At 42.1% G+C, this 17,713-nt stretch overlaps 1 protein-coding gene and 2 long non-coding RNA genes across 5 annotated transcripts in view; 2 read left to right on the top strand and 1 right to left on the bottom strand.

The window, feature by feature from the left end:
- GGA2 (golgi associated, gamma adaptin ear containing, ARF binding protein 2) overlaps positions 1-5,088 on the top strand; it is a 32,935-nt gene extending 27,847 nt beyond the window's left edge. For all 3 annotated transcript variants that reach the window (XR_012035594.1, XM_072836178.1, XM_072836177.1), the window contains 3 exons: positions 2,185-2,354; positions 3,301-3,411; positions 3,951-5,088. Coding sequence is in view for 2 of the 3 variants with exons in the window: in XM_072836178.1 (XP_072692279.1) it covers positions 2,185-2,354; positions 3,301-3,411; positions 3,951-4,061 (392 nt within the window). In the remaining variant the exon portion in view is untranslated. The remainder of the gene's footprint in view (positions 1-2,184; positions 2,355-3,300; positions 3,412-3,950) is intronic.
- On the bottom strand, positions 3,574-17,693 carry LOC140638587 (uncharacterized). The gene is made up of 3 exons (XR_012035604.1): positions 17,516-17,693; positions 7,277-7,385; positions 3,574-5,166 (listed from the first exon to the last, which is right to left on the bottom strand). It is a non-coding gene; the product is annotated as an uncharacterized lncRNA (long non-coding RNA).
- On the top strand, positions 6,676-14,282 carry LOC140638586 (uncharacterized). The gene is made up of 2 exons (XR_012035603.1): positions 6,676-9,321; positions 9,529-14,282. It is a non-coding gene; the product is annotated as an uncharacterized lncRNA (long non-coding RNA).
- Positions 17,694-17,713: the final 20 nt, after the last annotated feature.

Genomic DNA, 17,713 nt, shown 5'->3' with positions numbered 1-17,713 from the left:
TTGTATTGTGGTTATGTAAAATGTTAACATTTAAGGAAGTTGGATAAAGAGCATATGGGAGTTCTTTGTGTTTTTGTAACATTTTATAAATCTGAAATTATTTAAAAAGTACAAAAAATTAGGGGTACCTCGATGGCTCAGTCAGTTAAGCATCTGCCTTCGACCAAGGTAATGATCTCAGGGTCCTGGGATGGAGCTCTGAGACCAGCTCTCTATTCAGTGGAGAGTTTGCTTCTCCCTCTCCCCTCCACTGCTGTTTTTTTTTTTTTTTTTTTTCTCTCTCTCAAATAATCTTTTTGTTATTTGTATTTTTTTCTTTTAAGTGAAAAAATACATTAAATGTAGAAATTTTATTTTTAAGAATTTTTTAAAGATTTTATTTAATCATTTGAGGGAGAGGGAAAAGGAGAGAGGGAATCTCAAGGAGACCCCGTGCTCAGAACAGGGCCTGCCTCTGGTCTTGATCCCAGGACCTGGAGATCATGGTATGAGCTGAAATCAAGCGTCAGATGCTTAACTGACTGAGCCACCCAGGTACCCCTCAATGAAGAAATTTTAGAAAAAATAGAGCAGAAAATTGAAATCTATACTATACTATTCACCCAGAGATGGAAGTTCTGTTATGTCTTAGTGTATTTTCTTGTCTTAGCCATGTGCATATACATGTTTTTAATAAATTGTAAAAGCATACTGTAGTATACTTAGAATGTTTTATAGTCTGCTTTAATGTTATAAGCCATAGCAGTTTTTCATGCTCTGAATTGTTCTTCAAAACCTTTATTTTTTAAAATGTCTCCATACATTATATAATCATGGCACTATCATTTATTAATTCAATTTATTTTTTATTTTTTAATGAAAATTTTTTTGGATATAGAATGTGCATGCCTGTGTACTTGAGTTGGGGAGGGGCAGAGGAAGAAGGAAAGAGAGAGTCTTTTTTTTTTTTTAAGATTTTATTTATTTATCCATAGAGACACAGAGAGAGAAGAGAGAGAGAGAGAGAGAGGTAGAGACACAGGCAGAGGGAGAAGCAGGCTCCACGCAGGGAGCCCAACGTGGGACTTGATCCCGGGTCTCCAGGATCACACCCCGGGCTGCAAGCGGTGCTAAACCGCTAAGCCACCAGGGTTGCCCGGAAAGAGAGAGTCTTAAGCAGACTCCATGCTCAGCCTGATGCCGGTCTTGATCTCACAACCCTGAGATTATGGTCTGAGTTGAAGATCAAGTCACTCACTTAACCGACTGAGCCACCCAGGCACCCTGATTCAATTCCTTTCTTGAAGGGTAATTTGCTGTAGAACTTACATTTTGATAAGTGATGTTTGGCATAAAATAAGGATCTTCATTAAAAAATTTTTTCCCAGGTTAGGTAGTTGTCTGCTGCTTACTGAATCAGCTACTGACTTTGAAATAGGTGTTCTAATGTGTTAAGTTCTCCTATTAGGTCTATTCTGCATGCTTTGTTTTCTACCTCTTTGCTCAGTTGTGTACTTATGTGTATTTATTGATGCAAATAACCTTTCCTTCCTCTTTTTAAATGGATAGTCTCATGAACTTACCCCCCAACCCCACCCTCATTTGCCTTAGAATCATTTCTTAGCTGAATTAAAACAATCCTGTTAGGATTTCAATTGGAATTTTATTAAACCTATTGACTTGAAGAGATCTGTGTTTATAGTATTATAAAATCAAATGCAAGAGGTGCGTGTGTGTATGTGTGTGTGTGTGTGTGTGTGTGTGTAGTCATATAAAAGAGACCAGAAGGACATAGGCCCAGATGTTAGCAATGTTTATTTCTGGGTAGAGTTATTGGTGTTTTTTATTTCATTTTTCTATGATATCCTGTATTTTCTGTAGTGTTCAGCATATTTTAGTCATAATCCTGTCTCCCTCAAAAAAAAGTTCCTTTTTTCTTTAAAAAAAAAAAAAAAAAACAACTGGTCATGTGCTTCAGATGGTTGGATGGTGGGGAGAGATCAGTTTGAAGGGCCTTAGAAGTCCAACTGGAAGTAGTGAGGGCTGGTGGTGCAGAAAGGTTGGGTCCAAGGAGGTCAGTCTAGGAGCTATGCTGACTGGAGATCAGTAGCATTCGATGATAACATGTACATCTCTTTCAGGCTTGGCTGTGGGCGACTTTGTGGTCATGCTAGTAACCCTTTTGATTGGGTCCTTCTCTACCAGGCAGCCTGCCGCCTCTTATCGTGTATGACCGGAATGGATTCCGAATTCTGCTCCACTTTTCCCAGACTGGGGCCCCTGGCCACCCGGAGGTGCAAGTATTGCTGTTGACCATGATGAGCACTGCCACCCAGCCTGTCTGGGACATCATGTTTCAAGTGGCTGTGCCAAAGGTGAGTCGTCACTGGCCAGCTTTGAATTTTTCAATTAAGCTACTATGTTTGAGTGCCAGGTCCTTTGCTAGGACATTATCTTTTAGTTAGGTATCAGAGACACAATCTTCAGAGGAATTTAAGATCAAAGGGGGGAATTTGATCGGCTTGTGTAACTGGGGATTTCTGAATATCTGACTTCAGATGTGGCTGGATCCAGATAAGTTCTTAAAATGATTCCTTAAGAATCTGTCTCTTTCTGCCTCTTGACTTTGGTTTCTTCTTTGGAGCCTATTCTCCAGCAGAATCCACAGAGCATGGAAATGGCTATCAGCAGCTCTGGAGTGACATAGTTCTTAACCTCCTTAACTCTTTTTATCTCAGAAGGAAACTTCCATGTGATATGAGGCACGCATATTGATTACCCAAGAAAGAGCTAGGATTGGCTCTGCTGGCATTACTTGCATACCTGGGACCAGTAACTTGTGTTAAGGGATATGAGGTACTCTGGCCAACTTATATACTGCATCCATTCCTTTCCAAGGGAAGTAGGGCCCCATTGATTAATAGCCATACCAGTGTCACAATGAACAGGGAAAGGAGGTCCTGAAAGGAAAGATTTGAGGTAGGCAAAAATAAAGATATGTATCATCTCATCCTCATGGTAGTTTTGTGGGATTTGTTATTGTTACCTCTATTTTATAAATTTCTCATCTAGGGCTCAGAAAGGTTAAGTATTTTGCCCAAGTTCCCAGAACTAGTAAGAAACAGAATTAGAACTCAGCCCAAGGTATGCCCTAGCTCCTCATGTTGCCTCTCAGAAGCCAGCATTAACCACACAACTTCTGTTTATGGAAGGAAAGGATTTTTGAACCCTTTAATTTGATGGGTGTTTACGTAAACTCCATCTTTGAAGCTGTACTTTGTTAGGAATGAGTTAGATAATGGATTTTTCTCTCCCCGATAGTCCATGAGAGTGAAGCTGCAGCCGGCATCCAGCTCCAAGCTCCCTGCATTCAGTCCATTGATGCCTCCAGCTGTGATCTCTCAGATGCTGTTGCTTGACAATCCACACAAAGTATGTTCTGGTAACTTTGATAGCAAGGGGATGGGGGGTGGGGCCCTGAACTGAAGATAGACAACATGATAGGTTGAAAGGTTTATTTAGGTCTTGCTCTAAAGTCTCCGGTTGGGAGTGGTGGTGGAATATTCCTCGCTGAGTCTGTTTTTCTTCGGGGGCTCATTGAAGGAAGATCTGTGACCAGTTTCCCATGAGCTGGGAACCAAGAGAGTGACACAAACTCCCCCTGTACCATGGAGTCCTCTGAAAGGGTGTGAATTCTGCCTGTCCCTCCTTAGGTGGTCTCTGAGTTGTGGTCCACCTCAGGACTGCAAAGGTGTGGTAGTTCTCCGAGGATGTATGGCTGGCTCCCCTTGTATGTGTCGTCCTAGAGGGTCCTGGCCAGGTGTTCCTGTCATATGGTGGTTTGAAGGCCTCGCTGGCATGGAGTTAACATGATATGCTATTCTTTGGTGACTACTGGGTGGGTAAAAGCTCTTACATTGGGCTGGTCTGTGTCTCTCCCCACTAATTTAATGTCTTCTATCTTTGTCCAGGAGCCCATCCGGTTACGGTATAAGCTGACATTCAACCAGGGTGGACAGCCTTTCAGCGAAGTAGGAGAAGTGAAAGACTTTCCAGATCTGGCAGTCTTGGGTGCAGCCTAACTTTTCACAAGACAGACCCTGCCATTTGAGCTTAGGCTAATGTGAATTTTGCTGTCTAGATAGGACTAATCATGGTGATTTAGTGCGGAGTGCCAAGAGTTCTATCCTGACTTCAGGCTTTGGATCCCAACCTCTGACTTATTCTTGCAGATACTATTTGTGTGTGTGTGTGTGTGTGTGTGTGTGTGTGTGTGTGTATTGGGGGGGGGTTGTGGGGGAGGGTAGAGCAGAGGGCTTGAGGTGTGGACCGTGTGGGAAATGCTAAAGCATTTCTGACAGCCATCTGCTACAATCATCTGTTTCTGCATGTTGGTGGACACGGAAGTCCCTGCCTCAGGTTGGAGGTATAAGCCAAAGTTGTGTTGTGTTTTGTTTTTTCCATGTATTGTTATCTTTTCATTCATCCACTCTGTGCCTTGTCAGCCTTTGAAAGTCTTGGTTGCTCCCAGGCTGCTGTTCTCAGGGACCTTAAAAGGGACCTGGTTGGTCTTGGGGCAGAGAGTGTCTTCTGGGGCACTCTCTTCCAAGAAAGACCTTGTCTCCATTTCCATTAGAGAATGCTGCTTGCATGTGTTTGAGAAGATCTTCTAAATGGAATGCTTGTTGCACTGTTAGCCGGGCGAGGGGCTGCCACTAGACCAGAGGACCACACTCAGTGGGCCAATCATGTCCTTCACCACTGTGCCTTAGAATCACCCAGAGAGAACCTTCCAGGGCAGAGGGGAAAGCAGATCCCAGGCCTCATGCAGGCCTCAGGTTCTTTGGGTGGGGCAGCCTGTCTGGGCCCTTCCTCAGAACCCTCCTCTCCATTCTCATCCTCTTCCTCCACGAGTGTTTACTCTCAGAGCTCTTCGATTGTGACGCCATGCTGGTCATCATCAATCATAACTAACAGGCTCACCCTTGCCTGTCGACCTCACCGCCCAACATGAAGAACTGTGACGCAAATAGATACGGAAAGAGCTTAGCAGTGATTTCAGTGGTGACTGAATATAGAAAGTCCTTAAATAAATACCCGTGTAGCAAATATGCTTTGTGGAGTCTTGAGTAAATAGATGCAGAGCCTGTTGCATTTAGAGGCACTAAACCTGAAGGGCCCTTCTCCCTGTGGAGGAAATAGGAGTATTTTAGGCTGTGGTACTCAAAGAGGGGCTTTAGTGAAGGGAGAGTCCCTGGGGGTCCAAACAGCTGGAGTGGTTTGCAGGGAAAGTTCAGGTTTATCAGCCATTGTCAGCAAGTGCCTGCTGTGGGCCAACAGCTTCTCCAGTCCTGTTTTGCTGGTCAGTAGGGGAAGTGAGCCTCGCCTTGCCAACAGGGCCTGATGGACTTGGGAATCCCAGCTGCTCATCTGTCAGAGCAGGATTCTACCTCAGGAACCACAAGGCTCTATTTGGGGTTCTTTATCACAAAATCTGGTACTTTCCAGTTTGATCTTTGAACTTCGGCATATAGTGAGAACTCCACCAACAGTACTTGTTGGGGATGGGAGCTGTAAAAGATCATCTAGCTATACTAATTTGTAAGCAAATGTGAAAACTCATAAAACAGATAAGTGATGGACAACTTCTTCACTTGGCATAACTCCCATAAGATTCATTTTAATCTAAAATTACTTGCATGTTCAACGGTTCTGTATAGCTTTTATGGGCTCTAGGTAATTTCATAGTCTTTAAGAGGAACCCGTCATAATGATGATGTCTACCTATGTAGAACTTTATTAAAATGGGTGATTGAGACACATGAGATTTTTACCCCCTGGTTCAGTGGTGAACCCGTGTCTGTCTCAACCTTCTGTCTTCCAGGAGGCAGACTCCCAGCCATGCTTAGGTGGAGTTGGACAGGGTAGGGATGTGGGGGGAGAGGGGCAGTTCCTGAAAGTGGCCCTGGTGTTTATCATCAGTGCCTTCTAATGATCAAGTTCGGTAACTACTGAAGACCTGGCCTGTATCCTTTTGACTGGCTACTAAGAGCCCAGCACTGTTGTAAGCACTGCAGATCCAACAGCAAAACTCGTTCCCTTCGTGGATCTTCTGCTCTAGTGCAGAGACAACTCCATCATGTCTTAGGTGGAGATCTGGCACTGAGGATCAGTATTTCCCTTACCTGAATTCTTCCAGAATTCTGCTCACCCCATCTCTTAATATACCTCTATGACTGTTTTCCTCTGTCCCTTTTTAAATGTGGCATTGCTCCAGGGTTTAGTCCTTAGGACTCTTGTAAGCACATCTGGGCAGTTAACCACTAGATGGGTCCTAAACCTGTATGTCAAGCCTTTACCTCCTTGCTGACGTCAGATCCATATTCATCAGTGGTTATCTGCAGGTTTTACTGTTGTCTTAGGCTCTGAATGCTTAAAATGGAACCTAGCCTCCCCTTTGCCCTACATGTACTTTTATTTGAAAGCACCTTTCTGAGCCTTCATGGATACTTGATTCCTGCTCCTTCTAGAGCCATTCATTTTTGTCATCTAGTATATTTCTAAATACAACATCTTGCCCTCCCCTGCATTCACATGGTCATGGCCCTGATTTGGCTTTTAGTGAAGGGGGAAAGGGGTACAGTAATCTGCCTCCAATTCTCTGAACCATTATACTTGCCACCATCAAAGTTTTCTTTTTTTTTTTTTTTTTAAATCTTTTTTTTTTTTTTTTTTAATTTTTATTTATTTATGATAGTCACAGAGAGAGAGAGAGGCAGAGACACAGGCAGAGGGAGAAGCAGGCTCCATGCACCAGGAGCCCGACGTGGGATTCGATCCCGGGTCCCCAGGACCGCGCCCTGGGCCAAAGGCAGGCGCTAAACCGCTGCGCCACCCAGGGATCCCCCATCAAAGTTTTCTAACACATCTGGCCACTTGACCCCTTGCTGAGATACCCTGAATGACTTCCTAATGCCCTTGAAAGTACCTGCAGTCAAGCTGAATGCTTAATTGTTCATTGCTATTTTCTAACTTTGTGTGCTCCCTACCCTCTGGCAGCTGCCAAGAATGAGCACTTGGCTGCAACCACAAGAAAGTCCTTTCGTGTTTTGATAATGCCATGTTTTTTCATGACAACTAGGAGGTGACTCTTCTCCCTTTATCTCTTTCAACAAATTTAAGACTAGGATAGAACCTTGTTGATCTTTGAGCCACTGTGAGCATAAATGGGCTATGGAGGTTGGAAATGTTGAAAACAGAGTAAATGGCGTAATGACCCAAAGAATATGAATATTACTTATTAAAAATGACGTGGGGTGCCTGGGTGACTCGGTTGAGCGTCCAACTCTTGATCTCAGCTCAGTTCTTCATCTGAGGTTCGGATCTCAAGCCCAGCGTGAAGCCTCCTTTTTAAAAACAAGCAAGACAAAACAACTGTAAATTGAGAGACTAAACATTCAGGGTAGAAAGCAAAGATGATATTCTAAAATACAAGGAATGCTTGATTGCTAGTGTTTACAAAACAAATTATTTAAATATATCTCATGTAGAAGATGCTGACCCAGCCCCAAAATATAAAATTCTATCATCATATGTTTTGTTTTTTCTTTTGATGAACATAGTAGGAGAGTGACCTGGCATGGTGGTTTTAGTTCGTTCTTTTTTTTTTTTTTTTTTTTTTAAGATTTTATTTATTTATTCATGAGAGACATAGAGAGAGGCAGAGACACAGGCAGACGGAGAAGCAGGCTCCATGCAGGGAGCCCAATGTGGGACTCGATCCCAGAACTCCAGGATCACACCCTGCCGGAAGGCAGGTGCTAAACCACTGAACCACCCAGGGATCCCGAGTTTGTTCGTTTTTTAAATAAAGTTATGGCCTGGCATTTTCCATCTAGAAAGAGGTGGGGCCTGGTAAGACAAAGGAAATGTCCTCAGGTGAGATGAGCCAAGCCTTTCATTATATACTTGAGGCACTTAAGATTCAGATTTAATGGACCTTACACATTCATTGTCAGCTGGAATGAAAAAAATCTAGGACTTTCTCTCCCTTGCCCAGTGTATTCCCAATTATACCACGTTTGTTCTGAAAAAGCTTGCATTTTAAAAAAAGTGAACATTCTTCCAATTTTTATTCCCCTTCTAGAGATAACATTTTTTTGAGTTTTTAAAAGTTAAAATTGTAGAAACATACTGCAGTGTTACAGGTTTCAGATACATACGATTTTAACATTTGAGGTCTTCTGAAGTCCCAAACAATTTGATGATTAAGTCAGCTCTAAACTTATAATTCAGCTCTTTAGCTTCACTACTACCTCCAAGAAGCCATGTGACCTTGAGTAAGTAATTTATCTTCTTCAGATTCCTCCTCTATGAAGTGCATAATGGAATTTTTTTGAGAATCAAAAGTTAATATATGTAAAGCAACTACAATACTGCATGGCACATAGCTACGAATCTTTTTTAATTTACTATTTGCTGTTAGCCTGTCCATTTGGTTTTCTTCCAGCACATGAACAGAGTTGACTTGCCCATAATTAGAAAGTTTATCTCCTAGGGGATCCCTGGGTGGCTCAGCGGTTTAGTGCCTGTCTTCAGCCCAGGACATGATCCTGGAGTCCTGGGATCGAGTCCCACATCAGGCTCCCTGCATGGAACCTGCTTCTCTCTCTCTCTCTCATGAATAAATAAATAAATAAAATCTTTTTTTAAAAAAAGTTTATCTCCTAAAATAAAAAGCAAATATTTAAAATTTGGTGAGTTTCAAATTAATACTGAGACACAGTAAACATCAAGGATAGAAAGGTAACAAAAAATTAATGCTAATTGGAAACTATATTCTGAAATCTAGACACTAGAAGAGTTCTAGCCATTTTGAAACACATCCCCCCCCAAAAAAAAGACACATCCCCAAGCCTACCAAGCCTAGTTAAAAGATGAAGTCTGTAACAGAACACTTAGAAACTAAGGATGAACACTTTTCCTATAAGACATTCAGTTAATTTTGTAACCAAAGCTGTGCATACTAGAATTTGTAACCCTGACACCAAAATCTGAAGTAGATAACTTAGTCTCTTCTTTTTTTTGAATGCATATGCAAAATATTAGCTTTAAAGCCAGTGGCATATTTAAAGAATACACTGTACAAAGCATTTTTGGGATTGCAGTTTACCACATCCAGTAGCTTAACTGGACTATTTGGTCATCTCAATAGACTTAGAGAAAGGCATTCTATATTATTCATTGTTTATTCCTTAAAAAAGCACATGACTAGCAGCATGTTTAATGAAGAAATATTACAGTGGCCTAAATACAAAGGTTTATTTTCTCGATAAAAACAAGGCCAGAGGGATCCCTGGGTGGCGCAGCGGTTTGGCGCCTGCCTTTGGCCCAGGGTGCGATCCTGGAGACCCGGGATCGAATCCCACGTCGGGCTCCCTGCATGGAGCCTGCTTCTCCCTCTGCCTGTGTCTCTGCCTCTCTCTCTCTCTGTGTGACTATCATAAATAAATAAAAATTAAAAAAAAAAAAAAAAAAAAAAACAACAAGGCCAGAGTGGGATGCCTGGGTGGCTCAGCGGTTGAGCATCTGCCTTCGGCCCTGGATGTGATCCTGGAGTCCTGAGATCAAGTCCCACATCGGGCTCCCTGCATAGAGCTTGCTTTTCCCTCTGCCTATGTCTCTGCCTCTCTCTCTCTTTCTGTGTCTCTCATGAATAAATAAAATCTTTAAAAAAAAAAAAAAACAACAAAAAACAAGGCCAGAGGGATGCCTGGGTGGTTCACTGGTTGAGCCTTTGGCTCAGAGCATGATTCCGGAATTGAGTCCCACGTTGGGCTCCTTGCATGGAGCCTGCTTTTCCTGCCCATGTCTGTTTCTGTCTCTGTGTGTGTGTGTGTCTCTCTCTCTGTGTCTCGAGAATAAATAAAATCTTTTTTTTAAAGGCCAGAAATAGTCCAGAACTATTGCTGTTAGAAGCATCACAAAGTCATTAGGGGCCCAGGCTCCAGCCATCCCTAAATCACCCAAGGATATGCTCCTCAACATACTACACAATGATGGCTTGAGATGCTGACATTCCAAGGCACAGGAAGGAAGGGGAGGAAGGTAATAAAGGAAAATGGACATTCAAAAGGCTTCCTAGAAGTTTCATGTGATACTTGTGTTCACATCTTATTGTCTGTTTAGTGACCTTGCCACACCTTAGGCAAAGAAGGCTGAGAAATTGTCATATACAGTGCCACACCACGTGAAATTGGGTTTTGGCTAAGGAGGAGGGAAGACTGGATTTGCAGTAGATTAGCTATCTACAAGATATTATGGCAACAATCTATTGGGGGAACACCCCCCCCCCCACACACACACACACGCTTTTATATTTATTATGACCCCAGTTTTAAAGACAAGCAACCTGGGTGGCTCAGCAGTTTGGCACCTGCTTTCAGCCCAGGGCGTGATTATGGAGTCCCAGGATCAAGTCCCTCATTGGGCTTCCTGCATGGAGCTGCTTCTCCTCAGTCTGTGTCTCTGCCTCTTTTTCTCTCTCTCTCTCTCTTTCTCGAATAAATAAAATCTTTTTAAAAATAAAGCCAAGCAACCTAAATATATATGTGTATATATGATAAGTGGTAATCTTTGGGTCCTAGAATTACAAGTGAATTTTTATAAAGATTTCTTTCAGAGAGAGCCTTAAGCAGACTGCCCACACAGCATGGAGCCTGATGCGGAGCTCAATCTCAAGGCCCTGAGATCATGACCTGAGGCAAAACCAAGAGCTGGACTGGACTATGCCACCCAGGCGCCCTGCAAATGGATTTTCTTTAAATTTTATCTGCATTTTCTAAAGTTTCTAGACTGAAAAAAAAGCCTTTTTTTTTTTTTTTTGCTCAATGTTTTTCTAAATTAACACACAAAAGGTGAAAGAAAAGTCTTCCACCCAATTACCCTTCTAGGAGACAGTGTTACTAGTTCTCATCTGGAGATATTCTGGGCATGTTCAAGCAAATGAACTGGACTTATTTTTTTTAATGTAAAGGTTGGAGATAATGCCATTATTATTATGAACTGTTTAGTAGGAAAAAGAATAGCCCCTGCTCTCTGCTTTTTCTGAGAGCAGATGGGATTGTCAGTTATATGTTAAAAGTCCTTTGTATTAAAACTGGCACATGAATTTCATGGTAGTTTCTGTGCGTTTCCAGCTTCTCCCTCCTACTGGCTTCATTTCTGTGGGCCCAAGCATACTTCCCTCTTCTCTAGCAACCCTGTCTTTGTTAGCCAGCATTGTAGAGTGAAACAAGTATAGGCTTTGGAGTCCATTTCCATTTCTAGCTTTTTGCCACCAGTAGCATCTTGGACAGGACACTTAACCGTCTGGGTCTCAGTTTTTATATTTTTAAATTGTAAAAATGTTAAAAATCTATTTAATAGGTTTTTTATTTATTTATTTTTTAATTGTGATTTTTTAAAAAAAATTATTTATGATAGTCACACAGAGAGAGAGGCAGAGACACAGGCAGAGGGAGAAGCAGGCTCCATGCACCAGGAGCCCGACGTGGGATTCAATCCCGGGTCTCCAGGATCGCGCCCTGGGCCAAAGGCAGGCGCCAAACCGCTGCGCCACCCAGGGATCCCTATTTCATAGGTTTTGATGAAGGTTTAAAGAAGCCAATAAAATACAGACACAATAGGTACTCTATAAACGTAGGTGCTGTTATTTCTCCTCAAGTCACCTTATCCTAGATTTCATTTTTTTTTAAAGATTGTATATATGTATTCATGAAAGACACAGAGAGAGAGGCAGAGACATAGGCAGAGGGAGAAGCAGGCTCCCTGTGGGGAGCCCAATGTGGGACTCGATTCTGAGACTCCAGGATCCTGCCCTGGGCCAAAGGCAGGCGCTAAACTGCCGAGCCACCCAGGGATCCCCTAGATTTCATTTTTCAATTTACCATTGGAACTATGGTTACTTCCATTTTGTCACTGTTTATTTCACAATCTTTCTTGTTCTCCTGGAAACCGATAAACTTTTGCTAATGATACTAAGCTAATGTTTGCTGAGGCTACAAAAAAGGTTGATGCTTTTGATAGAATCTGAACATCCTCACTGTATCTATCAAGATTAGTATTAGCTGCAAGAAATGGATAAGCCCAAAGTAATAGTTGGTTAAACAAAAGATATTTATGTCTCTGTATTGGTTTCCTTGGGACTACTGCAACAAAATACCCTAAGCTGGGTGACTTAACAGAAATTTGGAAGTTCTGGAGGCTAGGAGTCTGAAATCAGGCCACGTTCACTCTGAAACCTATTAGATAATCTTAATGTTTTGCAATGATCTCTTGATCTCTGGGATTCTTTGGCTTGCAGCTGTATGACTCCTATCTCTACCTTCGTGGTCATGTGGTGGTCTCCCTCTGTCTTCACATGACCATCTTATAATGATATTGATCATATTGGATTAAGGGTAATCCTTCAGTATAACATCTTAACTAGTTACATCTACAGTGATGCTATTGATAAGGTCACATTCTGAGGGACTAGGAGTAGCATTTCATGCCTAACTTGTGGAGAGACAAGTAGAGCATAATTCTCTCAAATTCAAGGAACCTTGGAAGTCGTGAGATTATGGTTTGGATGGAGTCTGTATGATGTCGGGCACCTACATGACTTCAATCTTGGTGCTGTGCCATGAGTGACTTCCATTACTAAGAACACTTTATGGTTCAAGATAGGAGAGTGACCAGCAACAAAAGATAAATTACCAAATTACCAAAAAAAAAAAAAAGATAAATTACCAAACTCAGGAGGGAGAAGACATCATTACTAATTCTACAGAAGTTGGAAAGGATTGTAAAGGAATGTTATGAATTTTATGCCAACTTAGGTGAAATAGGCAAGTTTCTAGAAAGACCTGAATTACCAACTGATTTAACAAGAAATAGAACATCTGAATAGGTCTATAAAAGAAGTTGAATTGATCATTTAAAGTCTTCTAAAGAAGAAATGCCTGGGCCCAGACGACTCGAGGTTGAAGATCCTCATCTAAGTTCTTGACGTTAAGTTCTGCCAAATATTCAAAGAAGAGGCTTCCCAATTTTTTACAAACTCCGAAGCTAGAGAAGGATCACTTCCCAAATGATTTTGAGACCAGTATTACCCTTAAACCAAAATTAAAGACTACAAAGAAAATATTACAGACCAGTTTTCCCCCATAAACACTGATACAAAAGTCCTCAGCAAAATAGTAGCAAAGCAAAGCTGGTAACATTCTACATCATGACCAAGTAGAATTTATCCTAGGAATGCAAGATTGGTTTACCATTCAAATGCCAATTACTGTATAGCATCAGATAAATAGAGTAAAAGGCACAAATTATGAAATTATCCCAGTTGGTACAGAAAAGTTTATGTATAAAATCCAACATTTTGACAAAATAGGAATAGAAGGGAATTTGGTCATCTTGAAAAAGGGATTGGACTGGATGGTAAAGAGATGCTGAAGATCTGGAGCAAGGCAAAGATGTCTGCTCTTGCCACTCTGTTCAGTATTGTGCTGAAGATTCTCACCTGTACTGTTAGTAAAGGGAAGAAAGAGGAAAAAGGAAAAGAAACTATTCACAGATGTTATGAACCTGTGCATAGACAAATGCCAGGGAATCTACACACGGACACATAAATAGCTAGAACTGATAAATGTTCAAAAGGTATAAATATGCAAAAATAAATTGTATTTCTACAACAAGAACATGTGAAAATGAAAGTTACATTCACATGATTGCATTCATTTTAATGCTATACTTTGGAATAAATTTAACAAAAGTGCAAGGTACTTATAACGTACAACAAAAGGTATTGTTGAGAGAAATTAAAGATGGTCTAAATGAGAGGTTCCCAACCAGTGGTGATTTTTCCCACTGAGAGACACTTAGCAATGTGTGGAGACATTTTTAGTAGTCACAATCTGGGGAAGGGGAAGCTTTTAGCATCTAGTGGGTAGAGGTCAAAGATGCAGTGAATCATCGTACAATGCATAAGACAGCCTGAGCAATAAAGAATTACTGGCTACAAGTGTGATTAACACCCAAGTTGAAAATCCTGATCTTAATAAATAGAGAGGCATTTCACATTCATGGTTTGGAAGACTCCATATTGTTAAGATGCCAATTCTCAAAGTGATCTGTACAATAAAATCCCTATTCCGGCAGCATTTTTGTGTAGAAATTGATAAGCTGGTCATAAGATGTATATGGAAATGCAAAGGGTCTGGAGTAGTAAAACAATTTTTAATTTAAAAAATTTTATTATTTTTTTAATTTTTATTTATTTATGATAGAGAGAGGCAGAGGGAGAAGCAGGCTCCATGCACTGGGAGCCCGACGTGGGATTCGATCCTGGGTCTCCAGGATCGCATCCTGAGCCAAAGGCAGGCGCCAAACCGCTGCGCCACCCAGGGATCCCCTTATTTTATTAAAAATTTTTACCTGAGAGAGAGCATGGGCAGGGTGAGGGGCAGAGGGAGAGGGAGAAGCAGACTCCTCTTGTAGCATGGAGTGCAGCTCAGGAGGCTCCATCCGAGGACCCTGGGATTATGACCTGAGCTGAAGGCAGATGCTTAATTAAGCCACCCAGGTGCCCCACTAAATTTTTTTTTATTTATTTTTTATTTTTTTTATTTATGATAGTCACACACAGAGAGAGAGAGAGAGGCAGAGACATAGGTAGAGGGAGAAGCAGGCCCCATGCACCGGGAGTCCGACGTGGGATTGGATCCCAGGTCTCCAGGATCGCGCCCTGGGCTAAAGGCAGGCGCTAAACCGCTGTGCCACCCAGGGATCCCCCCACTAAATTTTTTAAGTGGGAGGGCTTACATCATCAGACTTTAGAATTTACTATAATCTTCAGTAATCTTTGGTATTGGTATAAAAATAGGAATATAGGTAATGCAACAGAAGAGTCCAGAAATCCTTACATCTGTGTCACTTGTTTTTTGACAAAGATCTGGAGAAAGGAATTTTTTTTTTAAGATTTTATGTATTTATTCATGAGAGACACAGCGGCAGAGACACAGGCTGAGGGAGAAGCAGGCTCCATGCAGGGAGCTCCATGCGGGACTTGAACCCCGGGTCTCCAGGATCAGGCCCTGGGCTGAAGGCGGCACTGAGCCACCCGGGCTGCCCAGAAAGGAATTTTTTTTTTTTTTTTTTTAACGATTCTATTCATGACAGACACACAGAAGCAGAGACATAGGTAGAGGGAGAAACAGGCTCCCTGTAGGGAGCCTGATGTGGGACTCGATCCCAGGATCCCAGGATCACGACCTGAGCCAAAGGCAGATGTTCAATCACTGAGCCACCCAGGTGTCCTGAGAGGAAAGCTTTTAAAATTGTCCTGGGATAATTGTATATAAAAAACCGAACAGGCACCTGAGTGGCTCAGTTGGTAGTGCATGTGATGCTTGACCTTGAGGTTGTAAGTTTGGGCCCCATGTTGGATAAAGAGGTTACTTAAAAAAAGGGGGGGCGTGGCTTGGCAGTTGAGCATCTGCCTTCCGCTCAGGGCGTGATTCTGGGGTCCTGGGATCGATTTCCGCTTTGGACTCCCGGATGGGAGCCTGCTTCTCCCTCTGCCTGTGTCTCTGCCTGTGTCTCTGTGTCTCATGAATAAATAAATAAAATCTCTAAAAAAATAAACTTAGGCCTTTACCTCACACCATACACACAAAATGAACTCAAAGTGGGCCACAGTCATGTATATAAGCGCTAACACTTTAAAACTTCTAGAAGAAAACTTAGAGGAGAAATTCATGATTTCAGGTCAGGCAAAGATTTCTTAGACACAAGACCAAAAGTATGTTCCATAAAAAAGAATAAGTGATAGTGGGATTTATCAAAATTAAAAACTTGTCCCTAAAAGACACTATTAAGAAAATGAGGGAACCCTGGGTGGCACAGCGGTTTGGCGCCTGCCTTTGGCCTAGGGCGCGATCCTGGAGACCCAGGATCGAATCCCATGTCGGGCTCCGGGTGCATGGAGCCTGCTTCTCCCTCTGCCTGTGTCTCTGCCTCTCTCTCTCTCTCTCTCTGTGTGACTATCATAAATAAATAAAAATTAAAAATACATAAAAGATAAACAAAAAGTTGAACATAAATTTATTTTGTAACTTAGCAATTCTACTCCTAGGAATATATCCAAAAGTAATGAAAACTTGTCTATGCAAAAGCATGTAGCGAACATTCATAGCAGCAATATTCATAATGACTTGAAACTAGAAACAGATTAAATATCCATCAGTTGGTGAATGGATAAATAAAATGTCATATCCACACAAGGAATAGTATTCAGCAACATAAAGAACCAAACTGATAATGGTGCAACACAAATGGACCTCAAAAACATTATGCAACATGAAAGAAACCAGATGAAACAGACTACACAGTATATGATTTCATGTATCTGAAATGTCCAGAAAAGGTAAATTTATAGAGTCAGCTGACTAGTCTAGGGCCTGGTGTGGGAGCAGAGATTAAGTGCAAATCAGTAGGAAAGGGGATCCCTGGGTGGCGCAGCGGTTTAGCGCCTGCCTTTGCCCAGGGCGCGATCCTGGAGACCCGGGATCGAATCCCACGTCGGGCTCCCGGTGCATGGAGCCTGCTTCTCCCTCTGCCTGTGTCTCTGACTCTCTCTCTCTCTCTCTCTCTCTGTGTGACTATCATAAATAAAAAAAAAAAAAAAAAAAAAAAATTTAGAAAAAAATCAGTAGGAAGGAACTTTTTTGGATGATGGAAGTGTTCTTGTTGGAGATAGACCAACTCTAAATCTACTAAAAATCATTTAATTGTATACTTACAATGGGTGAATTTTATATCCTGTAAATTATTAGTAAAGCTGTTTTTAAAATGTTCATCAGGGAGGGAAGGGCATATCGTAGAGGCACTTGGGGCTTCCAATGCTCCTACCAAGGATAGCTTTCCTGATTCGTGGATTTAGGTTCTTAGATATACAGAGTATTAAAAAATTACTGTATGCATTGAATCAGAGTATGCCTGCGGTGAGAATGAGTGAGTGCATGGCAAAATTATTCCCAATTGTAGAACAGGTAAATGGTAAAGTTATTTACAATTGTACACAAAGGATTTGAAATTTTTAAAAAAGATTTTGTTTGAGAGCGAGAGAGAGACAAGACATAGCGACAGAGAGCAGGAGTGGGGAGGAGAGAGAGCAGCAGGCTGGATCTCAGGACTCAGGCAGACACTTTTACGGACTGAGCCACCCAGGGGCCCTTTTAAAAATTTTTTATTTTAAAGATATTTATTTATTCATTCATTCATTCATTCATTCATTCATGAGAGATATATAGAGAGAGGCAGAGACACAGGCAGAGGGAGAAGCAGGCTTCCCACGGGAGACCCAGGGTGGGATTTGGTCCCAGGATTCAGGGATCACTCCGGGAGCCAAAGGCAGGCGCTCAACCACTGAGCCACCCAAGCCTCTCGCCTTTTTAAATTTTATACTTTGGTTCCTATGACAAATGAAGCGGACCGGCGAGCTCCCGTTCCGGCGTGGCGTGTTTCAGGAAAGGACAGGGGGCCAGTGTGGCTGGAGGATGAGGCCAGATCGCCTGCGTCACCCGCTCTCCGTAGGCTCCAGTGGCCGGCTTGTCTGAGCAAGCACGGGGTGCGGGGCTGTCTCCAGCGCCCAGCTCTGCAGAACGTCCGGAACGCCGGCGGTCGCTATGGT

This window comes from Canis lupus, chromosome 8 (genome assembly GCF_048164855.1).
Source record: "Canis lupus baileyi chromosome 8, mCanLup2.hap1, whole genome shotgun sequence".
NCBI classification, from domain to species: Eukaryota; Metazoa; Chordata; class Mammalia; order Carnivora; family Canidae; genus Canis; species Canis lupus.
The sequence above is the reverse complement of the archived record's forward strand: the minus strand, read 5'-3'. Positions and strand labels throughout refer to the sequence as shown.